This window comes from Colletotrichum acutatum (assembly GCF_030867785.1).
Source record: "Colletotrichum acutatum strain CBS 112980 chromosome Unknown BDZ83scaffold_178, whole genome shotgun sequence".
NCBI lineage: Eukaryota > Fungi > Ascomycota > Sordariomycetes > Glomerellales > Glomerellaceae > Colletotrichum > Colletotrichum acutatum.
The window spans coordinates 39,874-65,606 of NW_026849172.1; the positions used below are offsets into that span (position 1 = coordinate 39,874).

At 52.5% G+C, this 25,733-nt stretch overlaps 11 protein-coding genes across 11 annotated transcripts; 5 read left to right on the top strand and 6 right to left on the bottom strand.

Annotated features, from left to right (window-relative positions):
• Window positions 1-46: 46 nt before the first annotated feature.
• BDZ83DRAFT_135711 (uncharacterized protein) lies at window positions 47-987 on the top strand. The gene has a single exon (XM_060501245.1). It carries the CDS (start codon window positions 141-143, stop codon window positions 888-890), a length of 750 nt encoding a protein of 249 aa, XP_060358657.1. The 5' UTR covers window positions 47-140; the 3' UTR covers window positions 891-987.
• Window positions 988-1,525: 538 nt separating this feature from the next.
• On the bottom strand, window positions 1,526-2,193 carry BDZ83DRAFT_711617 (pectate lyase; the record flags this gene model as incomplete). Its single annotated transcript, XM_060511604.1, has 2 exons — window positions 2,006-2,193; window positions 1,526-1,949 (listed from the first exon to the last, which is right to left on the bottom strand). Exons 1-2 carry the CDS (start codon window positions 2,167-2,169, stop codon window positions 1,526-1,528), a joined length of 588 nt encoding a protein of 195 aa, XP_060358658.1. The 5' UTR covers window positions 2,170-2,193.
• Window positions 2,194-3,790: 1,597 nt separating this feature from the next.
• BDZ83DRAFT_657214 (uncharacterized protein) lies at window positions 3,791-5,294 on the top strand (the record flags this gene model as incomplete). Its single annotated transcript, XM_060510946.1, has 3 exons — window positions 3,791-3,854; window positions 4,869-4,988; window positions 5,134-5,294. The coding sequence occupies 3 exons, from the start codon at window positions 3,791-3,793 to the stop codon at window positions 5,292-5,294; spliced, it is 345 nt and encodes a 114-aa protein (XP_060358659.1).
• A 351-nt stretch (window positions 5,295-5,645) lies between these two features.
• On the bottom strand, window positions 5,646-6,883 carry BDZ83DRAFT_745152 (PAP2 superfamily protein; the record flags this gene model as incomplete). Its single annotated transcript, XM_060513180.1, has 2 exons — window positions 5,646-6,620; window positions 6,677-6,883. The coding sequence occupies 2 exons, from the start codon at window positions 6,881-6,883 to the stop codon at window positions 5,646-5,648; spliced, it is 1,182 nt and encodes a 393-aa protein (XP_060358660.1).
• Window positions 6,884-8,859: 1,976 nt separating this feature from the next.
• Window positions 8,860-10,043, bottom strand: BDZ83DRAFT_641092 (glyoxalase/Bleomycin resistance protein/Dioxygenase). The gene has a single exon (XM_060509533.1). The coding sequence runs from the start codon at window positions 9,661-9,663 to the stop codon at window positions 8,992-8,994; it is 672 nt and encodes a 223-aa protein (XP_060358661.1). The 5' UTR covers window positions 9,664-10,043; the 3' UTR covers window positions 8,860-8,991.
• Window positions 10,044-10,224: 181 nt separating this feature from the next.
• Window positions 10,225-12,772, top strand: BDZ83DRAFT_657217 (uncharacterized protein; the record flags this gene model as incomplete). Its single annotated transcript, XM_060510947.1, has 4 exons — window positions 10,225-10,245; window positions 11,118-11,264; window positions 11,458-12,220; window positions 12,411-12,772. 4 exons carry the CDS (start codon window positions 10,225-10,227, stop codon window positions 12,770-12,772), a joined length of 1,293 nt encoding a protein of 430 aa, XP_060358662.1.
• A 634-nt stretch (window positions 12,773-13,406) lies between these two features.
• On the bottom strand, window positions 13,407-14,689 carry BDZ83DRAFT_591781 (uncharacterized protein; the record flags this gene model as incomplete). The annotated part of the gene is made up of 4 exons (XM_060506474.1): window positions 13,407-13,762; window positions 13,841-13,902; window positions 13,975-14,092; window positions 14,149-14,689. The coding sequence occupies 4 exons, from the start codon at window positions 14,687-14,689 to the stop codon at window positions 13,407-13,409; spliced, it is 1,077 nt and encodes a 358-aa protein (XP_060358663.1).
• Window positions 14,690-16,849: 2,160 nt separating this feature from the next.
• BDZ83DRAFT_757692 (choline dehydrogenase) lies at window positions 16,850-18,730 on the top strand (the record flags this gene model as incomplete). The annotated part of the gene is made up of 2 exons (XM_060514929.1): window positions 16,850-16,936; window positions 17,003-18,730. The coding sequence occupies 2 exons, from the start codon at window positions 16,850-16,852 to the stop codon at window positions 18,728-18,730; spliced, it is 1,815 nt and encodes a 604-aa protein (XP_060358664.1).
• Window positions 18,731-18,894: 164 nt separating this feature from the next.
• BDZ83DRAFT_591757 (serine carboxypeptidase S28) lies at window positions 18,895-20,645 on the bottom strand (the record flags this gene model as incomplete). The annotated part of the gene is made up of 2 exons (XM_060506472.1): window positions 18,895-19,327; window positions 19,381-20,645. 2 exons carry the CDS (start codon window positions 20,643-20,645, stop codon window positions 18,895-18,897), a joined length of 1,698 nt encoding a protein of 565 aa, XP_060358665.1.
• A 1,031-nt stretch (window positions 20,646-21,676) lies between these two features.
• On the bottom strand, window positions 21,677-22,481 carry BDZ83DRAFT_591745 (PQ loop repeat protein-like protein; the record flags this gene model as incomplete). Its single annotated transcript, XM_060506470.1, has 2 exons — window positions 21,677-22,357; window positions 22,419-22,481. 2 exons carry the CDS (start codon window positions 22,479-22,481, stop codon window positions 21,677-21,679), a joined length of 744 nt encoding a protein of 247 aa, XP_060358666.1.
• Window positions 22,482-22,800: 319 nt separating this feature from the next.
• On the top strand, window positions 22,801-23,738 carry BDZ83DRAFT_135780 (metal binding domain of Ada-domain-containing protein). Its single transcript, XM_060501246.1, has 2 exons — window positions 22,801-23,458; window positions 23,517-23,738. Exons 1-2 carry the CDS (start codon window positions 22,832-22,834, stop codon window positions 23,526-23,528), a joined length of 639 nt encoding a protein of 212 aa, XP_060358667.1. The 5' UTR covers window positions 22,801-22,831; the 3' UTR covers window positions 23,529-23,738.
• Window positions 23,739-25,733: the final 1,995 nt, after the last annotated feature.

Here is a 25,733-nt window from a genome sequence, read left to right on the forward strand (position 1 = left end):
CGAAGGAGTACCGACACTACGATCCTAGTTTCCGGGCAGACTGGCTGCAGAAGGAGCTCGAGGCGAGGTGGTCTATTTACAACGCCGAGGTTCAAGCAGTGGAAACAGATATTGCGCTTCGGTACAAGCTTCATGAGGAAATGAAGGCCAGAGTCATTCAAGAAGACCAGGCGATAACAGTGGCCCGGAGGGAGCCGTGTTCCGCGTCCTTTCCGCAGTTCGATACCCCTACTAAATACACCGGGGACGAGTACCACGGCAACCAGTGGAGGCTTTATTCGCCCGAGTTTTTGAGGACCTACTCCGACCCTTTCATGGAGTGCAGTTTTAATAACTACTTCGTCATGAGCAGAGAGAGCGACCGACAAGACTGTACGCGCTATTGCAATGCCTCCATCCACCTCACTTGCCGCGAAGTCACAATCGACCTGTGCCCTGAAGAGTGGCCCAGAACAGCAAAGGGCTTCAACAGGCCATTCTTCGCTACGGTATCAGAAGTTGCTCATTACGCCAACGAGGAGTGCCACCTCATAACCAAACCTCAATCGCGGGTAGCGGTGGCGCTCGTGACCTCGGACTTGATCAAGGTATCAGTGCAAAGCAGTCCCATCAACCCCCCAGAGCATAGGGACAAGTGGGAGCCTCGCGAGAACTTCGACCGACAAATACCAGCCGTTTTCGAGTTCTACGGGGTACTGAAAAGCAGGAGTGATGGAGAGTATGACGCGGTTGATTGTGAAGCAGTCACGCGTTTGTGGGGGTCGAGGGCTAGACGGGACAGAGAAGCGTTCGACGGGAAGGACAGAAAAGTTAATGTCGAAACTCAAGTGGACAGTATAGAGCCAAGTGGTGCACCACGCGTCGTGCTCTGGCCGGACTCGCCATGGTGACATGGAGCATTGAAAGTGGAGGGCAGTAGATTAGACTCTTGTTAGCTCTTAGCCATGAAAGTGGCATACTCGAAGTGTCGTTTCAATCAAATTGAGCAGTTTCTTCTCAGTAGCATCATTACCTTGTGATGTCTAGTTGCTAGAGGTGATCTTGCTTCGCAGTCAATCGGACATGACAGGGAAGCTTTTGCAAACCGACCAACTGCGTCACCATCAACGACGTCACCAGAATCTTTCTCGGTTTCTTCACAATGAATAAATACCATTCAGTCGCAGTCGGTTGCAGAAAGCGACAATCCCTCGCAGGACTTCGAGAATCTGTGATCCACTGTTACGGTCGATGGCTGGTCAGGGGAAACACCGCTCGAATTCATCTTGTGAAAAGTTCATCACTGGGTACATTAGGACATGAAGAGATATGTGCTTGATTGACCTGCAAATCCTGCAGTTATACAAGTATTTACAGCTCGAACAGAACCCTTGACTCCGAGACATCCAGTCCGAATCGCAAAGGACCTGTCTAGAAGCGTGATATACAGAGAAGAATAAGATACACAGACATTGGAGTCCTCGCAACTAAGTCAGACCAGCCTCCTTGGAAATTTTTCACCGTGAACAACAACCAAAGAGCCCCTTTAGCAGCCAGATGTCTTGACATCAGTTTGCACGCAGATCTTCGGATCATCAGCCGCATCACCAGGCTCGCCACCGCCAGTGACGCCCTTTGAGTTCTTGCACACCGTGGCACCGCCAATGACGCAAGCGCCATTAATAGTGACCTTGTCACCGAGGTTGCCGTTGTAGTGAGCGACCGTCTTGCCGCCGTCGACGTAGATGTTGTTAAAGATTGCAGTGCGAGCGGTCTGCTCCTTGCAGTTACCGCACGAGCGCCAGAACTGGCCAACGTTCTTTGCGTAAAAGTCAGAGACCTCGACCGTGCCGCCGCCGTTGTGCTGGAAGAGCTTATCGGGGGCGTCGCGGGCGCCGCCGCCCTTGACCGTGGAGGTACCGCTCTTCTGGCGGAAGGTGGCGCCGTCTTCGCAAACCTTGTCCCACCAGCTGTTCATTCATTAGTCTGTGGTATTCGTTCAAGAGGTAGAACATGTTTGACTTACACGTTGACGAGGTTGCAGCTGCCCTGGCACTGAATCCCCTCTCCGGCACCGGCTCCGATAATGACGTTGCTGAGCGTGGCGCCGTCGGCTAAGATGAAGGCTGCGTCCTTTTGTCCGCCCTCGCTGCCCGTGCAGGTGCTAGGAACGCGGTCATAGAGCCTCATGCCGCCGTCGAAGTTGCCGGAAATGGTCTTCGCCGCGGAGAGGTTCTCGGTGCCGGCTGGTGTCGGGAAGGTCTTTACGATGCCGCCGCTGCTGCCGCCGCTGCCGGAACCGCCGCCACCGCCGGGGGTAGTGCCGTTGTTGGCTGCGCTGCCGCTTCCGCCTCCAGTACTGCCACCGCCGCCAGAGCTGCCGGATCCTGAGCCACCAGAGCCTGAACCAGAACCAGAACCAGAACCAGAGCCAGAGCCAGAGCCTGAGCCTGAGCCTGAGCCTGAGCCTGAGCCTGAGCCTGAGCCTGAGCCCGAGCCGGAGCCGCTGCCGCCCTTCTTTTTGTCCTTGTTCTTATCCTTGTTCTTATCCTTGCTCTTGTCCTTGCTCTTGTCCTTGCTCTTGTCCTTCTTCTTGTCCTTTGCCTTTTCGGCGCTCGATCCAACGTCGGGAGTGTCCTCGCAAGTTCCATTTTCACCCGGGTTGGCGTATCTAATCTCGACTCTAGCGGGACCTTCAACGGGCGCACCGCGGGGCTGCTGAGGCGCCATGACGGCGCGGGCGAGGTGTCCAATGCCTCCGACGTGTCGGCGGGCCGGCCGCTCGTAGCCATCTGGGTTGATGGGGTTCGCGGCAGCCAGTGCGGCAAGGGAGAAGAGGACCAGCCGGGACGCCATGTTGATGATGGTGTCGGTGAAGGAGGTGGTCTTTAGGGGGGATAAGGTTGATCTTGTTGATAGTACCAGACTTTGTGTGTGAGAAAAGAAAGAAACGAAAGTAGATACAAACGAGATGAAGCAGTGAGAGTATGTAGGAGAAAAGGTGTGTGTGAGAAGGAGGGGAGTGAAGAGAATGTTTGTTTGGCGATGAGAAGCCTGATGTGGAGAGAAGATCTGCTCACAAAAGGAGGACGAAGAAGACGGTCTTATATCTCGTCTTGTGGCTCACCAGTATCGCGTAGTCAATGGCGTTTGAACCTGGTTGTTCGTCGCATCTGAGCATGCCCCTGTGCTCTGTAAATTGCAAAGTGATTTGGTATGGAGAAACCTCACCGGTAGCCCACATACAGATACAAGCCAAGATGTTTGGATATATTCGATGACCGCCGAGGCTTCTCCACAATCTTGTGTTGATTGATGAGATCAGCAAAAGACATCAGTCTCTGATGCGGGAGGTGGGCCAGTACTCTCGGTCTTCTTTCACGGAGGGGACGGACATTGGATGTGTTCTATCTGTCAGGGTCACAGCTTCATCGCCTGAAGAGGACATGGACCGGCGGCATTTCTCGACAGCAGGCACAAGAGAAGGAAGCGACAGTCACAAGGCAACTCGAACTGGTCAGTGTTAGCAAAAGTGTCAAAGTGGAACTCATTCAGGAACGGCTATGCAATATGGGTCGTCGGGAATAGATTCGACCCGTCCGGGATGGCAGCTCGAGCGGGAGATGATCCGAGAGTTCGTCCCGCCTGTGTGGTTGGCCATCACCTAGCATAGCCAACAGTTCCAGCCGTGTAAAAAGAAAGATTAACATAAGGCCAAGGTGGGAGAGCGGAGGCGGGTTGATTGCACATCATATGTCAAACTTGCTAATGGTCTGGGCATATTTGAGTTTGTAGCCCTTTGGGTGGCCGGATGGTCTTGGCCCCTTTGCGATGCTTTTGCTGCTTTTGCTGCTCGTCTCCAAGGTTCATGTCAGGTAAGAACTGACGTTCCTGACAGGTTGACGGGTGCTTTCTAGAAGAGGGGAAGGGGGACCCCTCACAGGTGGTGGGGTTGCTTGATCCAATCTACTTGACTCCTATCCGGTCAAGGGGTGAAGGTCGGGCGAGCCGATTAGTCTACGGATCCCGGAGATCTCGGGGGCGGCACGGTGACGGTTGCTATCCGTGCGGAGGAGGGCGTCTTGCCGGGTTTCTTTCAGATTAAGGCAAAGCTCCATACTACCATACACTATCCGTACGTGATGTCGTTAACCGATCTCTCTCTTGTTCGGAGTCTCGGTTGTGCGGAGTACGCCTGGGGTTTGCGGGAGGCCCTCTTCTAGTATCCGCCTAGCTGGGCTCAATGCGACCTTATTTTGAGGCTTAAAGAGTTGCCGAGACAGGCTTATTTTTATTTTCAACGACGAGGGAAGGTTCGATATTGGCGATGTTCGACATCGTTCGTCGCTCACTCGAGAGCACGGAGTCTTTCCGAAGGTTGTTTGTTTGCCTCATTGTTAGAGTTCAATCACGTAGTGTAAGGTAGCAAAACTCTGATTCCCGCCCCGAAAGACTACTTCTCTGGGACCTGATCTGCAACTCAGGGGGGGCAGTGAGTTGGAACGGGCAGCAAAGCGCAAAAAATCCGCTGACTGATGCATCTTTGTGATAGAGTTCAGGCCGCCAAGAAACGCTTTGCGCGCCAAGACACCACAGACTCATGCGAAAAGAGCCCACGGGGCAATGATTTTGTTCCTGTTGACTCGCGAAAAGAACCGCTCAATATGTGCGAGACTCCCACCTCACAAGTCTGAGAAAAATAACGAGACAAACGGCGAAATGAAGTGCAACTGATTCCAAGGAGCCGAGGGCCCATCGTGACGTCTGCGGAATTGAGTTCTGCGCTGCGGTGCACTTGCGCTTTCGTGTTCGAACTCGCCCACCAGTGATACCCCATAACGGCTTCATGTCCGTAATTTGACAACTGACGCACACTCGCATACACATAGTACCTCATACAAACTTCCCGCGAAAGTTCGAGACTAGAACGACTCTTCCCAATGGGCAACGACCTCCGGTCTCCCGTCAGTCTCCCGTTGTGTTTCTGAGCCTGAAAACTGCGGCTGGTGGTAAGTACGTTTAAGGTAGAGCTATAGCTATTTTTAAACTTTGATAATAGGAGCCTACAACTGCAAATGCAACTGCAACCTCGCACCTGGGACGCAAAGACACATGGCAGTGCTGGGTAGTGGAGCAACTTCGAGGGACCCATAGAACATCAGACTGAACGGTGTCCCATCAATACGACCGACATCAGACCAAGACACGGCGGCACGTGGGCGCCCGCCTTCACCTCGAAGCAGTCTGGTTGCGCCGCGGGTGCCGAGTACGCCGCAACGTATGTACAATCCTGGACCAGCGTGATTGTTAATTAGTATGAGGTTCGATATGATACCATTGACATGTTATGAACGTGCGCCCCGAAAGCCTATGGCGTGTCTGTGAAGCTTGGCCAAGCCAAGAGAAACTGATCAGAGTTTAATGATTGGGAAGTGAGGTCCGACATTGTTTGATGCTTTGAATAAAACTTTGTTGTGTAGTATTAATTATGAGTACTAAGTAGACAAGCAAAACACGCGGGAATCTGAGCCGCCAGCGCTTGCTTTCGTGCCACCATTGATAGCGCTATTGGGGACCACGCTTGTCTCCAATCTCAGATCTGGGTATCATTCGTAACTCCTCGGACCAAGCAAAAATCTCACTCGGCGGAACGAGTCGGCGACCGACTAGACCATGTCCTCGCCAGAAGGACGCCGGTCGCCTCTCGAATGGTGAGATGCTACCGCCTTACGGGGCACACCAACACCTCGCGTATCCCTACTGCCGGTGGTATACCTTGTTCGGCTGGCCATTCTGTCGGGACCATTTCCCTTGTCCCCGCGTCTCTTACCCCATCCGGCCTTGCGCGTGACTACCGTCCCGCCTTCGCCAATAGCCTCGAGGTTGAATTCCAGAGGCATCTTGCGGTGCAGGGGAATGTGATTGATGCGCCAATCCCAGACGGCGGCGTAGGCCATCCTATACGACGAAAAGGCGAAGACGGTTCCGATGATGGCGCCCGCGAGGACATCGTACCAGTTGTGGGACTGGTCGACTGTCAGAGAACCGCCGACTAGGGTCGCTAGGAGGATGGGAGCGTAGACGAGGACGAGCTTCCACATGGGCGTGTGGTGGTTCGAAAAGACCTTGAACTTGGCGTTGAGGTAGAGGTACAGAAACACCATGCCCGAGAACATTGCAGTGGTGTGCCCCGAGGGGAAAGATTCCATCGCGTTGGAGAGCGTGCCGTCCATCTCCCTGGTGCAGATATCCGACGTCCACATGATGCCTCCATAGCCCGTGCCGTCGAGACCCGTCGCGTTACCGCCCGGCTGGGAGGCCTTGCTGATGTCGGGTTGGCAGACTTCGAGAAAGTTGGGACGCAGGCCGCCGATGAGCCACTTGATCATGACCTGGAAGACGGTGGAGCCGATGACGGAGTACAGCAGGCCCATGATGCCGTTGTTGATGTCCCAGAAGGAGCGTACCCTGATTTGACAGAGGAGGATGGAGAGGATAGGCACGCCGATGCCGAGGGCGGTGGCGGCGTGACTGGGGATGTACTGCGGGATGTGCGGGTATGCGAATTGAGGGTAGACGACCTCGCCGTTGTCAAAGGTAACGGGGAACGTTCGGTGTGCTGGCGGGTGCGCTCTGAATACCTGAATATGTGGTGTTAGCTGGATGTCAGCGGTCGGATGCAAGGCAAGGTGCGTACCACTAGGGCGATGACTCCCATGATGATCATGGTGAGAATGTCTAGCCATGTCACCTTGAGCCAGAGCATGAAGGGCGGCCGATGGGCCATGCTGTAGTCTTGTCCATGCCAGCGATCGTTAACCTTTGTTTCATGGCTACTTTTGCGATGTGTTGGGAGGGTCGTGGTATCTTGGCGACGTCGTGCGAAAGGATTGAAGCGGGCCATCCTGTGAAGCAATGCTGCTCTTGAAGTCTGAGGATGAATTTTATGAGGTGATACTCGGAATCGAGAGGGGGAAGTGGACGGTGGTGTATCCACCGAGTTGATTCTTGACGATATCCCGATGGAATTCTCTCAACCAAAGTATTATGCGAAAGAAAGAAAGGCCGCTGTTGTTGTTCGAGTAGCGAAGGGGGAAACCTTCAGGTAATATGCCAAGCGCACTTTCTGACCATCACCGCCATGTTCATCATATCCTTGGCAGCTGCATCACCACGAACAGGCACTACGTAGCGCAAGTAGTACCTGACCAAGAGAGACAACACACACACAGAGGGCACAGAAACAACACATCGCTAAAGAGAGCCAAGAGACTCGAGAGTCCAGGCGCGACGACGCGCTGCCAAGCCACTTCCCGTGCCTCTTGACGTCACCCAGAGTGCGACGGTGTAACTCTCGACGGGCCAGCCAGCAGCGCGACACTCGCCTAAGGCGTAGTTTGGGGGCAGCTGGGGGCTCAACTAGACTCGACGACAGGGGTCATCTGCAGCCCTCGGAGATTCGAAGCCACTCGAGGCCTGCCAAAATGGCTTGGCTGATGCTGTTTCGTCCCAGCCACAGCAAGAAAAAACTGGGCGCATGCCCTGGCTCTTGTTGGAATGAGGGATTGTTCGTCGGGACGGAAATGAAGCTTTGAGAAAAATGTCTCTCCTTTTGCGCTAGCAGATAATGGTATCAATATTGAACGGAGGAAGGTCAGTAACGTACATGGAGGGTTCGTTGCCGCGATTCTTTCAATCTATCTTTGATCCTTTATCCAGAGTTTCTGAAGTATTAGTGTGGATGTTTCTATTCGATGCATCTCTGAGCAGCCTCCTAAAGAAAGATTCCCTCTGTTTTAGACACTCCGAGCCGCGATATTGCCTGTAATACAATCTAATCAACTTGGAGCATTCTCCGACCAATCTGAAAGAGGACTGTGGATGGATTCGACTTTGACTCTGTCAGATACTGTCTCTGAGGGAGTCAACTACGCTCTTTGTCCTGTGACAAGACAAGCACAGTAGAGTCTGGCAAATTTCATGGAAGAGCAAGGGTGCATCTCGCTCCAGATCGTACGGCCCCCTGTTCCCAGCCCCTACTTACATGTACCTTCGCTACGTTATGTTTCGTACGGGGCCTATCCCGTCGACTAGGGAACATTCCCAATATGAATTTCATGTTTTCTTTAAATGCCCTCTGAACAAAGGTGGCGTTTACGGCAACAGAGAATAGGGGTGATATAATCTCATTAACCACTCATTCTCTCATAATTACCTAGATACTCAAGATAGGCTAGTACGTACTTGAAAATGATTTTGCCAGTTTGCAATCGAGAGGATAAGGCTCGGACCTGTAGAGTTACGGTCACGTTGCCTTCTCAACTAAGTTTATAGCTCAGCTCTGAATCAATCTGCGGCCATGAGACCTTTTACTTGAGGGTTGAGGTTCTTGCTTAGGTGTCTGGCCGCCTGTTCACTTTCTGCTTGCTCCCTGGTTAGTGCATCCCACGTGATCCCTTGTCGGTTTGCCGACGTGGAGACAGATCTACGAGTCTCGGTTACGCACTAAGGTAGGCCTTTCGAATTTCTCTAATTGGAGTTGGGATGGTTGATGTGGCTTTACGCTTTACAGGAATACTCAGTACAGTTGATAGTCATACCTTCTTTCTCTACAACTTCAACAATGCTTTTTAGAGGATTAAGTCGCGCAAACAAGTCAGATGAGTATTATTACCTCAGCATCAATAGTAACGATACTAATGATGGTTGTGATAATATTGTTTAGTAGAAACCAAAGCTCGAGGCATTGCACAATGGGTGGTATCGCCCACTTGACTCAATGGTTTCCAGCACCACTTTGTTCGTAGGAGCATGACGATAAGTCCAGTAGTGCACGCCAACGAATAAGAGGCTTTGGGAGACTTTCTGGGGCTTCGATGTTGATCGTATCTCAATTATGTGCCAAGGGTGCTATCATCCTCATTGCATGCAATCATTAAGTGCAGCTATGACTTACACGAGCACCATGCATTCCCCAAATCCATAATATCATGATGAAAAACACAGCCTAAATCAAACCTTTACCTCCTCCTTCGCAAAAGCCGTCCTTTTCATCAAACTCTTCTCATCCTCGCCAGCCTCAAACCTCTTCACCATCTCCTCAGGATCAAACTTGGGCCCCCTCGGATCCTCCCCAAACTCCTCACTCATCATATACGCAACAGCATCCTCCTTGGTCTCAAACACATCCACCTGCGTCTCAATCTTGCCGCCGTCCGGGTCGCGGTAGTACATACTCGTCGACATGCCGTGGTTGACGCACCAAATAGGCTCAATACCCAGGTCCCTGCGAGCCTTGTAGGACTGCAGCAGGTCGCCGAGGGAGTCAAAGGTCAGAGCGAAGTGGTCCATGCCGACGGTGTTGTCTTGTCGCGGAACGGCGGTGGGATCGTTGAGGATGGCGAGGCGGTGGTGCTCGTGGTCCCATGTGAGGAAGGTGATGAGGGGGCTTGAGGCGGTGATTTCTGCGTCGAGGAAGGTTTGGTAGAAGGAGACTAGCTTTTCGGGGTTGGCGGTGCGGAGGACGAGGTGGGCTAGTTCGGAGGGTTTGCAGACTCCGGTGGACGCTTTTATCGCCATATTGCGTGTTGTCGTTGGTGTGTGCGCGGTGGATCTTGAGATGTAGCTGGTGTGGTGGTGATATAGGGATGATCTGCGGGTGGATGGTCTGGGGAAAGGCAACATGAGATCTGGTGTGGGGTAGCTCGATATTTAGATGCTAGCTGAGAGTCCAAGACACATTCGAAGGAGCTGGTCAATCGTCATACGTTTGTGGAACGTAATCAGTCTCGTGGCTCGCTCAGTATGGCTCCATGTCTGCTTACGAACAGCATCTCCGAGTGGCTTGTTGCATCCAATATCCAGTGTCACAACAGTCCGTGGACGGGTGCGCCACTTCGGAGTTTTCGTGTCAAAGGCCGTTGCCGTTGGACGAGTCGGGTGGATGAGAAGCCGGCCCGGACGTCCGCCCGTAGTCGTACAGCAGGTCTTTGAACCAATGAGATGGTAAAGAATGTGTCATGTCCTCTGACTGTGACTCGGGGCGTTTTCCAGATGGAATGATGGGATGCTTTTGGGACAAAGATTGGGAGGGGAGGGACATCGGGACCGAGCTTTTGCTTCTCGGCGATGAATGGCGCCCCGATTGTCCGTCAGCGCATGGCGGCGGGGTAGGGATAAGTGTCCGCCTGTACTCACGCTGTAGCTGACACCGATGATGCAGCTATTACGATCCTGAAGAAAGCAATGGAAGTCTGGAGTGAGGATGTAAGTGTTCCATGGTTACGTTAGAAATTGTCGGCTTGCAGCATTCACCCGACTTGAATACCGGGGATCATGACTAGCCGGTCAGCGGGGGGTGTCGGCGGGGCTCACCGGCATTGGCAAGGCCGCCCGGATAGAGCCACTAACGGAGCTACGGGGTACCTTTAGCGGGTCCACCGTGCCGTACCGGGCAGAAAGCCGACTTCAGAGCTCCCGCGCCGACCATAGTGCACCCCACAGTACACCCCCGAAGAACTCCACTATCACGCGGAATAAGAAGTGGAAGACGAGCATTTTGAGTCCGATTCCTCGATATCAACGGGGCCATTGACCACCTTGATCACTCTCAATGCTGACCAATGACCAGCCACAGTTAACTGTGAACCCGGATGATGAAGAAGTTTTCAATAACCCTGAGATCTTGAGGTTTGTCTCAAAACGACAGTGTTTAATAGCATTGAGTAGATGCTGCAATAGTGTGATTATCCGATATGTAATTGTCTGGATTTTTTTGGCCCATTAACTTAAAGGGGCGGAGGCACAGACGTATATAATATGACTACTATATATTGCCGGTAAACTGAGTGCCAACCTTGATGATATGAATGCGGAAATGTTGAAAGCTACTAACTTGCCAGCTCACCTATCACTGAATACATGCCCCTTGTTGATTGAACTTACGCACTTGTTTCCACCGTTCGCGTGAACCTTAGGCGGCCTCAGTCACTAGTGGTAACCTCGCGGATGGGTAGCTTTTGATGACTCAGATACACCGTGATTGAGTTCAGCCAAAGTTCACTTCCCCCACCTTAGAATGTACCTGTTCGAGACATGATGGTGTATAAGTACTCCACCACGGCCCGCCCGGACTGTAGAGCTATCAAGTCTTAACTGCTTCCTCATCCTCCCTCAACGTCGTCGCCAGATACGATCTGCCAATAGCTCACCGCGACGCTCCATCTTCAACTATCACTGCCCAAACGACGGCTTCTGAATCTACTTTTCTAACTCTTCCCCGTGAGGTGAGAGAGGAAATTTACGGCCACTACGTCAGGACAAACTGCGGATACGTATGTAACTCGGAGACCTTAATCGCAAGAACGCTAAACATCAACAGCTCTGGCAGCACTGACGGCAACCTTAGTATCATCTCGGGCGTACTCAAAAGGGCCGACGGTCATCCTATTAATTCTCGGGCTGTCGCTCACCTGCAAGCTTGTGGCCGACGAGACGAGGGGACTTGCTCTGCGCACGAACATCATCACATCTTCGACTGCGACTTCCGAAGAGCTACGTATCCGTGCCCTTCACTTCCACATCTTGGTCAAAGATCTCGACTCAAGCCAAGAGTATCTTTTCTATCGGGCGGGGTATACCATACCAGAGATTGTCCGTGATAGACTGAAATTGACCTACCCTCAATTCGCTCCTTTGCTTGAAGATCTGAGAAAAAAACATGAACGGATTGATACCTTGAAGCGTCGTGGACCTTTCGGGCAGGCGCCGTCACAGTTCCGGATGTTTTGCAAAGAGGCGTTGGCGGCCTCGTCAATAGTCGACGTACCTCTCTCCGAGATCCACTACACTTGGACAGATGTTAAGGGATTGAACTTCCATGTCGACACCGAGCCACACGACGCTCTCGGGATTGCCGAATGCTCCGTCCATCACTGGGTCATCCCCTCGAATGAAGTATTGGACGACATGGCAAGCTGTCTGGACGTTGACATCAATGATTCATGTCGGCTCGCTGGCGCAATGACAACAAAGGATCGTTCAAACTATCGATTTTCTGCCGCGGCAGCGGCAATCTGTTTCCTGCCATCGATGCCTGAGGAGCTGCGTGGACATCTGCGACGAATCATCCTCGACGAGGACCGCCAAGCAGTGGCCAAGCAACAGTGTCACGCACTCGGCCTGATCCCCTTCTGTAAAGAGAATCCCGGCCTCCGGATCGAGCGCCGGGTCAACTTGTGGCGTAATGCCTTGCTACCAGACTCAAACTTCGACACCCCGGATACTCGTCGCCAGGCCAAATACCGGACCATGACTCGACGCGACCCAGTACCATGGGATGTGGTGGCCAAGCAGGTCACCGCCAACGTGTCGTAATGTGTTATGCCTTGCTCTGGCCCCCGCGGGAATGCCGCCTGCATCTTACACTCTAGTTCTTGACGGCCAGCCCCCGCCGCCCCAGTTATGCACGGAGATGTTCCAGATGACGATTCAGAGAGACGTCGCGTGGCAGGCGGCCTGGTTTGTATCGATGGACCAGGGCATCATCCCGCCGACAGAGTGGTTCCTCACCCGGTCCACCATGTCCAACAAGCTCCGAGTCGCCCGTAGAACCGAGTACTTTTACCAGGGATTTCCTCGCGCCATGAGGGATATCATCCAAGGGAAATCGATTGTGAAGTGCAACTTTGACCCGAGCGAGCTGTGGAACGTCGACCGCATCGTGCAGGATCACCTGGCTTGGACTCCGCAGCAGTGGCAGGAGGCGTGGGCCGACCACGAGCCAAAGACGTGATTTCCCGTCGCACCGCTTCCGTGCTTTCAAGCTAAGCTCTGCTTGAGGAGGATCTGGTGCCGCAATGTGGCAACAAGGAGAAGTAGTCTTGGTCGTGGCGATCGAGAGGGACTATTCACGACGGTGGTCACGTCGCGTCCGCGTCTCGTTGATAAGACGTAGGTAATGGGCAAAAGCTGATCCTCAGGTGGGTGGGTGCACCGAAATCATGCGTTGAGGGCGATTAAGGAGAACCTAGGACTTCGTCTGGTGCTCAGTGGAGTCATAAGTCTGGGTTAATTTCCTGCTGTAGTTTCGTCGAATGCTGAGGGATCGCGGTCCCGCGGTCAAAGGTCTCGGGACCGACTCCCAACATCAAGATGAATGTTTAGGTTATCAGGTCACATTACAGTAAATCCATGCTGTGTGTAACAAGACAGAGAGGTAGTTGTATAGTTACCCGTTCTTTCAGGAAAACGTATAGCTCTAGTCAAAACGAAACTTGGGCTTGAGATGAGTTGAGACTTCGTTTTCACAGACCTTTCTTGCATCAAGCTGTGAGCCGCTGGAAGAATTCTGGCCACCTGGAGAATGCGGCCGTCATAGGTTACGTACAGGTGCTACCTACATCGGCATCACTCCCTTCAAACTCGACTCACGGAGATTGTTTCTGCGGCTGACCTTCGTCGTCCTCTGTCCACCAAAATTCAGTCTTTTTCTGGATGCCTAGTTTCAGCAGGATATCACTATCCGAGCTCCTCGTCTCCGACCCTCTTCGACGAGGTGACCCAATCATCGTCGAAGGCACTTCGAAGCGGTCACCTCGGAGATTGCTATCGAGATACCCCGACTGCAATGGATCACATCTGCCCGTTGATCCCGGAAGTGTCTGTTGCGCGTCACCGTTACCGAGGAAGTAGACGTAGATGGACCTCGAAAGAGCGAGATTTGCGGCGATGATACCCAGGAACAGTTCGAGGTTCGACCAGATACCGGCGATACAGTACGCCCCTGAAAGATAGTTGTCAGTCTATTTATGATATTCTGCCTGAAAACGATGAAGGTACATGTAGGGGAGGTTGGACGCACAGCTCAAATCAGAGGTGGAGATTCCCAGTGAAGCTGCTCTGGCAACTCCAAACCCGGTCGCCCTAGAATTTGTAGAGACTGTTAGGGGATCTGGTGTCTTAATAGAACCTGACAGACGCTTGGGAGGAACTCACACAAGGCCTAGTCCCATCAAGCAACAGACTGATATCTTTGTCCGTCGAGGGATCTTTACGTTCCAAATCACCACAAGGGGAAGTAGTGAGCAGATGAGGTCCGTCAAGACGGAGTATGCTATCAATTTTAATCAGCAACCAAGCCCTCAGGGTTTCGAAAAATCTTGATCACACCAATCGTCGCATAGATGAAGTAAATGCGGATGTGTGTTGGCCAGCACACGGCTGACTTGCCCCTCCAGAAACCAATAGGCTGACACTCAGCTATCAAAATGATCACGACCCCGAAGTTTGTAATGAGTACACCAGCCATAATGACGTGCAGCAAGCACTTTAGAACCTTGCTATCTTTGATGCGAAGGATTAGGAGACAGATTGACACCTTCAAGAACGCCACAGAGATGAAGAGCAGCATCTGTCCCCACCAGCCGTACATGTTGATTATCATGTAGTCATGATCGCTGAGATAGACTCGGTGTCTGCCATTTCCGCGTTTCCACTGCAAGACGACGAAGGCAAACCGTATAATTGCCGTTGCCCCTGCGAGAGCAATGGTCAGGTCGTCCCATCCTAGCTTCCGGTTCGCTGATCGCGCCCATAATCGGAGGCCGGTCGTGATGACGAGGAAGATTGTCAGGGCGAGGGCGAGAGAAAAGGAGATTGGACCAACGTCCTCGTTCGGCGGTAATGAATCATCTCGAGGGACTACGCTCATCGTCGTAGGTAGCTGCTGTCTGGAGAAGTCCGTTTATTCAAGTGGTATCGTTGAGATCGGGTTCCAAGATCAGTGGCACGCCGTCGTGGCGTGTGTGAGAACACACATGACGGAGGAAGATACCGCAATCTCAGCAATGGCCAGATGTCAGTCATATAAGTCAGTTTTGTCGGACCATGGCTTTGCACTATTTGGGCATTCTGTTTCAAACAAGCCCGCCGCAGAACCCATCAAACAATCCGTTCTCATATTTCAAGGAAGCTGCAAAAATCTGTGGCGCCCGGATGGTGGTTCTTCGGATTCCCCCCATGTTATTGCGTTACCACTCGGCCGGCAATGTGACTCAGGCATGCAGAATCGACATTAGACTTCCCGTGCCTGGTTTCTGTGAATGCAAAGGGATGGCAGCAGGACAGCTGTCCGGAATGCGGAACCCGCTCCGCTCCCGTGCAGGTTCAACTTCAGGAGACCTGGGAGTCAAGGGAGTGTTTGCGCAGCTTTTGCGCAGCTTTGATTACACCCTGGCTTCCGCCTCTTTGGGTTTATGACTCGCATCCCCACACTTTTGGCTGGGCATTATTTAGGAGAAAAGAAGGCAAACGCAAGGCTCGAATCACCAGAGACAAGTTGACTCTTTGTGCAGAGATAATCTATTTCTGAGCCTAGGGTCGCGCTATGCTTGTGATGGAAGATGCCGAAATACCTCGAACTGTGAAGGCTGCTATAACGTGCGCTGAGAGCTGGGAATGAAGTTGCAGTTATGGAGCAATGTTGAGTGTTGCCTAAGAAAAATTGCTTCTCGGAAGTTGAATTTTCATGTTCTCTTAAGCTCCACTGACAAGGTGGTCTCATCCGGTGTTAAGGTACCCGGTCTTGAGTCCTGTCAGCTTGGAAGTCCGATAGCGAGCCCTTCCTGGGTCGTGGGGGATAAGATCCTGGACATGGCGCATAGGATTCGTCCCATGTATGCGTACTGTCGAGATTGTCCATATCAATTCCCTAGTCCGTCTTCAGTATTGTCTCGGTAGGGGATCCTGAGCCTACCTGTGCTAAACAACGGTTTTTGTTCAGACAGATTTCTCTTAACCCCCCAGCGTGAGGTCAGAAGATGAAAAAGCAGGGCGAACTGCAGTTCGGACAGTACTCTGTAAACTCGGATAAGCTGGCAGAAGTAAGTGAATGATCTAGTCCTTACCATCGCCATAGTTACCCGTCCGTCTTGTCTGTGATTGTTTGGTTGCGACGAGTAGAGTCTTCAGCAAAGCCCATCAACCCCTTTACCACGCCCCATTGGCGCCTTATTGTGCAACCCACACAACCCTTGTCCATGTAAGCGAATATTAGGCTAGCGGTAGACCTTCTTCCCATAGATGCCGCTGTCGCTCCCGATGTGGAGATCCGTATTGGAGTGGGCGGGGGGCACGACTGGGGTGAACTGCCGATTCCCTGCTGCAAAGTCCGAGGAACCCCGCCCATCTCGCAACAACTAGGAGAGACTGTAGAACCAGAGCGTCAGGACGATGCAGATTCAACGGTTGATGGTACACTGCGGATAAAGCAAGCAGGGCAGGTTGGATCAAGGTTACCGGCGACATTCAATCTCTTCCGAGGAGGGTTCTCTAGCGTTGGAAGCTCAGCCATTTTCACCCCGCCCGGGAGCGAATGGAGCTTTTACCCTGAAAGCCACCCGCCCACGTTTCCTTGGGTGGTTCATCTAATCGTCTTCGATGCCACGCTGGGTGTGCAAGGGTTGGTTCTCCGTCTACCAGACCACCCGGTTGTAGTGTGCCCTGACTCAATTTCATGGGTCGTGTGAAATGATTTGATTATTTTATCCCGCGTTCTGCGAAGCCACACGAATTACCCTGTGCCCCAAAATCCTATCATACGAAAGAATGCCGGAAACTTGATCCAAAGCGTCCATCAAGCGTCCAAGCTCTTGCATAGGGTTGACTCAATATGATTCCCAAGTGGTGTTGGGCATCCTGATCGCCGACGAGACACACACTTCCAGCGACATTCGTGCCACCGCCCAGCCCGACAAAGTATGCCTTTTCCCTATGCGCCATCTAAACCTCCATATCCGCGTGGCTCGCTTGATTCAAATCAACCTCTTACCTCGTGCAAAGGGACCTCGCAGGAAGATCTCGATATACCGAAATGTCACCTGTCGCCTCGATCCTGGCCCTGTTCGTGGCAGCGGCGTCAGCAGCTCATGGTCAGCCGACTGACAAGGCTTTTGACTACGTTCGTGCTCTCTGACCAATTAGATCCGCCACGAATTATGATGTGAACTAACTAATGACTCTACAGATTGTCGTAGGCGGAGGGACTGCTGGAGTCGCGCTATCAACCCGTCTCAGCCAGGGGCTGCAGAATGCGACAGTCCTGGTCATCGAAGCAGGTCCATCAGGGCTCGGCGACGAGCGCATTGAGATCCCCGGCCGGAGAGGTTCAACTTTTGGGAGCAAGTACGACTGGAATCTCACTACTGTGCCGCAGGAGGGATCCAATGGCCGCGTCTGGGTTCAGACCAGAGGGCACGTCTTGGGTGGGAGCTCCGCACTCAACCTCTTCTCATACGATAGGGCGTCTGCACACGAATATGACGGATGGGAACAGCTTGGTAACCCGGGATGGAACTGGGAATCTATGCGATCTGCCATGATGAAGTCTGAGAACTTTACCTCGGCCAACACTCAGTACTACACTGGGAGCGAGGGCGTTGGCAATTCCGGACCTATCAAGGCTTTGATCAACCGGCTTATCCCCAAGCACCAAGCCCCGCTGTTCCCGGTCATGAACAGTTTCGGTATCGAAACGAACCTGGAATCATTGAATGGCAACGTTCTGGGTGTTCTATACTCGCCCAACAGCATCGAGCCGACACACTACAACCGATCCTACAGCGCAAACTCCTACCTGCCCTTGGCTGGTCCAAACCACTTCGTTCTGACAGAGTCAAAGGTTGCCAAAGTCAATTTGGAGACTACCTGCCATGGCAGTCAGCGTGCTGCTGGCGTGACTCTTGTCGACGGAACCGTCCTATCTGCTCGTCGCGAGGTTATTGTCTCCGGTGGAGGTTTACTCAGCCCTTCTATTCTGGAGAACTCCGGCATTGGCAAGGCGGATGTCCTCTCCGCTGCTGGTATTGATCAGATTATTGACCTTCCAGGAGTAGGTGAAAACCTCCAGGATCGCATTCGTATCCAGAGCTCGTACGAGCTGAAGAGCAACTACACTGGATACGACCGTCTCAAGTACGACACAGTCTATGCTGCTGAGCAGCTCCAGCTCTGGTGGGAAGGCAAGACTTCAATGTACGGATACTCTGGTAGTGGATATACGTTCACCAACTGGAACCAAGCTCTTGGTGACGATGGAGAAGCAGCGCTTACTGCTCTTGCTCAGACGGCGATTGGGGATACCAACAACCCGGTCGAGAAGAAGAAACTTCAATGGCTCAACGATACGACGGTACCTCAACTGGAAATCCTTTTCAGTGACGGATATACTGGCGTCAAAGGGTATCCCGCTTCAGGAAGTCCAGGTTACGGCAAAGACTACTTCACGCTCATCGCCGCCATTATGCACCCACTGAGCCGTGGGCATGTCCACATAAACCCTGCCGACACCTTGGGACCACCTCTCATCAACCCTAATTACCTTTCAAACGACTACGACTTGCAAGCAGCCATCCAAGCCATCAAAAAGTGCCGTCAGGTCGCTCTCACAGAGCCTCTCAGATCCACATGGGTTTCGGAGTACGAGCCGGGCTTGAACACCACGACAGACGCGCAGTGGCGGGACTTTGCTCTCAAGACCACCCTGTCCATCTACCACCCAGTTGGCTCCTGTGCAATGCTCCCAAGGGAAGACGGTGGCGTCGTTGACCCATCACTCAAGGTCTACGGAACGGAGAATCTCAGAGTCGTGGACGCGAGTATCATGCCCGTCCTGATCTCAGCGCATATTCAGACCGCGGTATATGGAATTGCGGAGAGAGCTGCCGATATCATTATTGAGGCTGCGAAAAAGTGAGGAGAGGTCTGAACCAGTAGTCACACTCATAGATTGCCCAGAATGTGCTGAGCAGTATTGACGTTGATGTTTCCTATGTAGAGTCCGATGGGCTGTCTTACTTTGTGTACATACGTCGCCATTGAGAGCTGTTCGTAGTGCAAAATTATCTTCAGTAATACTGTCTACTTTCTCGTCGCAGCAAATTCCTTGAGCCAAGCTTGTACAAACTCCACCTCGAAGCTCTGGGCCTCTTTGACAGGCAACGGTGGCAGGTCAACCGTTGTCTCGTTCTTGAAAATGCCATTCTCGTCCCAGTGGTGAACTGCTCCGCCCGTAATGACCAAGTTAGGTTCCTCGGTGGTCGATTCGGGTCGCGGGAGCCCGATCTTGTTGGGAGTCGCAGATCGCCATGGGTCGGATTCGCCATCAATGATGGCTACGCGAGGGTAGCTGAAGTTATAACCACCGTATTTGTTGATGGCTTCTACGTCAGGTAACGAGGTGATGTTGAAAGCCTTGCGACAGATGACTGTGGAGTAGTTGATGTCAATCAGGCGTGAAATCAACGGAAGCTGATCTTCTGGGACGCCGGAGCCGGTTTGGAGGTAGCCCCATCTAAACAAAATTATTAGAATTTTGTCATAAGAATTCTGGGTTTGATCACTTACTGCGAACAATACTGGTAGGCCCACAGACGCCAGGACGCGCTTAGATCATCCGCGGCATACGCATCGTCACTTCCGGGTCCGAAGCAATCGTCTTGGTTCTCCGAGTCGCACCAGGACGATGTGTAGTTGACGTAGCCAATGTAGTTTTTGAGCCGAGGAACTAACTCCGTGACTTCTGACTCATAGCCGCTAATCTCAAGTAGGTAGCGAGCACTGGAGTCAAGGCTATCCGTCGCGGGCCACACGAGTTCGTCTGAGGTCATGTTACCACAGTAGAGAAGGAAGTCGTCGCTGTCAAGGGCTGGGTCCCAGTTCCGACCCTGTAGCCCTGCAATGCCGCCCCCAATCGCGCTCGCAAAGTCGACGCTCGCAGTGACGTTAGGGAGTCCGAAGGCAGTCTTGAGTGTCACAATGTCCTCCTCAGTCGTGTTGCCCTTCTGCATCAGGATGTTGTCCACCATGTGCATCAGCTTCTGCGTCGTCTCTGCGCATCCCTCAGGGGCGAAACGTCTCGCGGCTTCATAGTATTCCCAAAAGTCAACCACGGCGGCAGTGACGCCAGAAGAAGAGATCGCGCCCCAGAAGACTTCAGGATACAGTTTGCGCAGGAACGCGACAAATGCGCCGGCATACGAGCCTCCGTACACGATCCACGGTGTCTCCGGTGCCGTCAAATTTACTCCCGCCAATTTGCCGGGGAAGACAATGTTCTTAGCAAAGTAAGCAGTGTCCGCCAAGGCTTGGTCCGTCGTAAGGAATCGCAGGTTTTCCGTGCTGAAGTCTGGGGTGGGGTAGCTGCGGCCGTAGTACCGATGTTCCAAGATGACGCCGACTCCGTTAGTTGCTTCGGCTAGAATGGCAACGATGCCCTTTTGCAAGAAAGGCAAGCGGCCCGCGCCGCTGGTTTCACCCGCTGCCAGAGCGATGACAGGGCCTCCAGGCTTGTAAAACCGGTCGTCGTACCAGTATCGGAGAGGAAAGCTGCCATTCGAGTGCGGCTCGTACATGGAATCATTGTGGAAGTGGTCAATGGGAACCGAAAAGTTGAAAGGCCGGTAGAGAGTGGACGGATCCGGCGCGCCGGGGGCGCTGTCGTTGGCGAATAATCGGACGACTTCGGGGCCTGCAGCTCCTTCGGCAGCGGGTTCGAGCTCGGGTTGGAGATGGAACTCCTTCCACATCTGAGCCGGGCTAAGTTGCGGTCCCAGAGCTCCGGTCACCCGGATCAAACCGAGGAAACCAACTGTCAGCCAAGACGGCGCCATCGTGTCCGTTTGATCTTGGTATGAAAAAGAAGATCAACTAGGAATGAAGGCAGCTGCAGACCATACAGGACTCGCGCCAACAAGTCGCGCCCCCGGCCATATTTGTGTTGTCCGTGTCGCCGCCGATCATCGTAATCTTAGTCCGTGGGTGCCGCAGCGTCGTACGAGGGGTCCAGGGACTCGATTGCGTCTTTGCGTGTCCGAATGCTACCTACCTGATCGGTCCTGGCGCCTCATTCGACGATACGAACTCGTTGTTCAAAGTTCGATGTTCGACCTTCCCGAAAAGCACAAACTTCGATCTGAGATGGGGCTGGCCAAGGCCTGTCCCCCGTCTTGTTGGACGTCATGGATTATGAACCCGCTCGGCAGACTTTAAAGGGGATCTGCAATCAAACGCTATCATGACAACTGTTTTGTCTCAGACAGCGTGATGTCTTTAGACTTTGAAATGTTTAATTCGGGATGAACCAATAAAGCTTGCCTGCGCTACGGTTTGATTGCAGAACGTACTTGGTACGCATGCGCCGTATTTCCGGGCTTAGAGGCGGGGCAAAACCAGGTCAATGTCAGCCGTGTTAGCCCAGTTTAATCTCGCTGATTATGTGTTCAATGCGGCTGGGTTAGTAAACAGCACCTATCGTAGACACTTGGGAAATAGAATCGTCGCCAGCCTTTGTGCCCGGGGCTGCTGCAATTGCCCGCCGCGATGCATGGACTCGATGACGCGAGACTAAAGTATTAGCACAGATGGTCGCAGCAAGTGGACGAAGCACCGCTATAAAATCCGAAATTTTCCACTGCTAACCTGCTAGAAAAGGTGCAAATGGTTGCGACTAGGTACGCATCTAATCAAACACTATAACTATGTCACTTAGTTCAAATTGCTCTTAGCGAACATTTTCGTGAAGGGTTTTCGCAGGAATACAAAAATCACGTCCTGACCTTAATATCTCCAGAACTATTGCGCTGTTCAATGGCTGCGGAAACTCCGCTCAAGTATTAAAGCTTATGAGAGCCTCTGGGCAGTTCTAAACAGTCTGAATCTCTTCGTCGCGGCCTGTTGCCTGAGTCTCCCCTCTGCCTAACACCACCGCATCCGCATCGGGTCCTTTGCTAGACACGCCATTGCGGACACGGCGATAATGGATAGCTAGGCCTATCAAACCGACCCATATCGCTAACTCTGATCCATATATAACGATTCCATAGATTTTCAGTGTCTTCTGGAAGATCACAGACAGAAGCGATGCAACGTCTCCACTTAGATCCAGTGTCGCGAACTTGAGGGACAAGCCCGCGTCCGATCGAGTCTTCAACATCTGAATGTAATGTCGGAATACACCACCAGCCAAAAGAATCGCAGCCAAAATAGCCATGAGAATTGATGGCCACTTGTGCCCGCGTTCGTTTGCCAGTTTGAGTGCGTAAACAAGTCCAAACTCGGCACCGGCCAGAACAATGGCTATGCCGATGACGCTAGCTACTAGTTTCCGAGTGCCCCATTTGTTGCCATAATATTTGCACTGAAACCAGGTCCAGAGACTGAGAAACATCAAGATATTAGGCTGTATCTGGAGGGCAATGTTGAAATCGTCGGCGATGGTGTACACCCCGAGGGGCACCCCAGCAACAGCCCATGAAAGAAAAAACGTTGACGAGAGGGACTGGGTGTCGTGCCGCCGCCAGTTTTTCGAAATTTGAGGCAAGAGCTTGAAAAACTTTTAGCAAACATGTTTCGAAAAAACTACGAAGAGAAAAGTTGGTTCCTACCTGAAGCGACCAGAGCACTGCCCCAAAGGTGCCGAACACGTTTGCGGTGGCAGGATTGTCCATGGTCTTCTCGGATATTGGGCTCGTGTGAAGATTTGAGAGATCTGTAATGCTAGGAAGTAATTGACTCTTAATCTGTATTGCTGAACCAAAACTCGTCCGGTTTGCCAGAATGTACAATACATTTATATGCGAACATCACCCTTCCGACAGTGACGGGGTTGTGATCTCAAACTGACCGATCATATCGCTCACCTAGAAGATAATCTTGAATTAGCCAATCATGTGCTTGAGCTAGCTAGTGAGAGCCGAGATCGGGTTCAGACAAGTGACTGACAAGCCAAATCTCGACGCGAAACCTTTCTTTACCCTTTTCCCATGACCTCAAACCATTATCATCAACCTACCCGTCAATGGTCTTCCAAGCCAACGAGACCATCGATTCTACCCGGTGGCTTTTCGTCTCTCGTCGCGACCTCTCTGCCAACTCGTCCTTCTTCTATGGTGTCATATCGACCCAGATCTTTTGCCGGCCGACGTGCCCTGGTCGTGTCGCTCGACGGGGCAACGTCGTCTTCTTCAACGACCTGCAGCATGCCTCGCAATCCGGATACCGACCCTGCAAGCGGTGTGAGCCATGTAATGACGACTGGAGCAGGAACAGCAGCGGTCGCAAAATTGCACATCAGGCGCGCGCTATGATTGCCGCCGCCGAGGCCGACAGCCTCAAGTGGACCGTAGGGGGCCTCGCGCGGAAGCTGGGCGTCGCCAGTGCACACCTCCACCGGCGGTTCAAGAAATGTTTCCTCATGACTCCCAAGGCTTTTGCCGAGTCTCTGAGTACGCCGGAGAGAAGCCTATCGGGGTATTCGGGACTCGACGGGCAAGCTCCGTCCTTAGACTACGTGTTACCAGAGACATCTACAGACCTCGAAGAATACTATCCTTTGGACGACCTCTTAGGAAATTTCTCAACTTGGTCTACGGATGATGTGGAATTGTTCATAGCTCTGGGCCCTACTGTAAGTACGAGATTTCAAGTACGTATAACAACTGAGAAATGCATAAGAAATGATCGTTAATATAACATTCCCATAGGATGAGTTTTAACCAAAAGTCTTGTGGTGCGGCGGAAACCTTTTTTTCTTCTTATTTTTTTTCGTTTTCTTTCATAAAACAAAAAAACAAACAAAGACCTATGTTTAACTGATTTTTTGTCATTGAAATTCCTCTGTTTCATTTCAAGACTAGAGACCAATTCGTTCACGGCCAGCTAGTCTTGATGAGGTTTGTGTGGACAGAAGTCAAGGCGTTGATAGTAGTAACAGTGTTATTATTGTGATAGCTTTCTAGAAGCAATGTGTCCAAGTCGTAGTTGAGTTCAAGACTTCTGGAATCAGTCCGGTCGTAGTCATATGAAGAGAGTTCATAACAAAGATACTGTGGGGATATTGTAACTATAGTTTAAGTTGCTGAACATTTTGATTGAAAAGCAGGGTTTAATCTCAAAATGCAAGAGCTCAATACGGGTGTGAAGGGTTTGCTGACTACCTAAGATGCAATCCATCTCTAGATACATTCACTCCCAATAATGGACCCGGTCTTGTGTAGCCGCAACATCCCCGTCTCTCTTCTGAAACGAACCAACGCGACGAGATAGATGCTGAGACGGGACCGCGAGTAGTTGTTGTTGTTGTTGTTGTTGTTGTATTTAACGCCGTGGCGGCCGGGCTAGAGCCCTTACCGCAGACCTCCCGAAGGGTATATGGCGTGGAGGGCCGTGAGCCAAGGCTACCTACTCTACAGTACGTCGTCTCTTTACATCGTCCTCCAAATCATGCCTTGTGGCCACTACGCGTTCTGTCTGTCCCCGGTTCCCGCTGGTGCCCCAGTTTCATTCTTTCCCAAATCGTCCCTTGGAATCGGGAGGTTCTTTGTAGTCCGCACTCACATCTACCTAGGTGTGGATGCTGCTACCGCAGACAGATCTTCTGGAAGAAGTCCGTCACGCGGAGAAAGGCCTCGAAGCCTCGTGGGTCGGTGATTAATCTCTTGAAGTAGGCCTCGAGAGATCCCATAGGACCTATGGGCTCGGGCATACTGCGAGAGTGGAGGGTCGGCCACCGTTGCCTCCTCGCCAGCGTTAGTCGACAGTAGACCAGGTGGTCCACGTCTTTCGCCTCTCCACAAGAGCACATCATTAGAGCGTCGTCGTGGTTGAAACGTCGGTGATATTGCTCGAAGTCCCCGTGACCCGATCGTGCCGCCAGCAGGTGATGTAACGTAGCCCGCGGCAAGGCCAGTTCAGGAGGGCTGGACAGAGCTGCCTCAAGCCCCAAGTCCGCGTACCGCGGCCTTCGCTCTTTATACCACCATCTCCTGTGCTGGCTTTGTAATTTTTCCCTTGCAAGCCGCTTGATGCCCGCTAGTGTTGCCATTTGACCCATCCGCGCCGGCAGTGTCGTTCCTTCTTTGGCCAGCCGGTCCGCGGCCTCGTTTCCTTCGATGCCCTGGTGTCCCGGGGACCAGTGCGTCCGTATATCAAATATCCTGGCCGCTTCTTGGATTTCGAGGAACGCGTCTTGTGACGAGTCCGGCGCCTTGCCGCGGATGCCTTGTATAACGCTGGTGTTGTCGATACATATGTGGATTGGATGACCGCGATTGGTGAGCAGAGCCCTTCTGAGGCCGGTTCGCGCCCCTTCGACCTCGGCGTCGAACACTTCTGCTAGTCCGAGTCGGCCGCACCCTTGCGCTATGCGTTTGGAGTCTCGGTAGATGACGAAGCCGTACCCCACGGCTCCGTTCGTCGCCCTGGAGCCGTCCGAGAAGACGATCATATGGCTTTCCGGTACTGTCTTTAGCCAGCGCTCGAAAGCTTTCGCAGCCTCTTCTTTGCATTGAACTACTATCTGATCCTGTGAGCTTGGCAGGTACTGTGATTGGAGGAACGTTGGTCTTCCGCATCTTGGCAGAAGTTCAGCCGTCCGTTGTAGTCTCGTCTGTTGCTGTCCCTGCTGGGAGAGCCGCGCGACTAGCGGGTGTCGGCGATCAATCCTCTGTAGTCGGACTGCGGCCCGTAAACGGACGCCTTCTAAGGCGACTTTGGCTGACGGTAAGCCGGCGTCTCGGAGGAGGCTACTGGTTGGCGTTGTCCTCCAGACAGGTAGAACGATCCTTGCTGCCGCTGTAATGACGCTGTCGATCTTCTGCACGAGCCCCTTCTGGCCTGTGTTGACGGGTCTTCCTTGGAAAGGCGGACTCGTGTCTGTCTCCGCTTGGCGTCTCGAAGCCGGCTTCGTGATACCTGCGTAC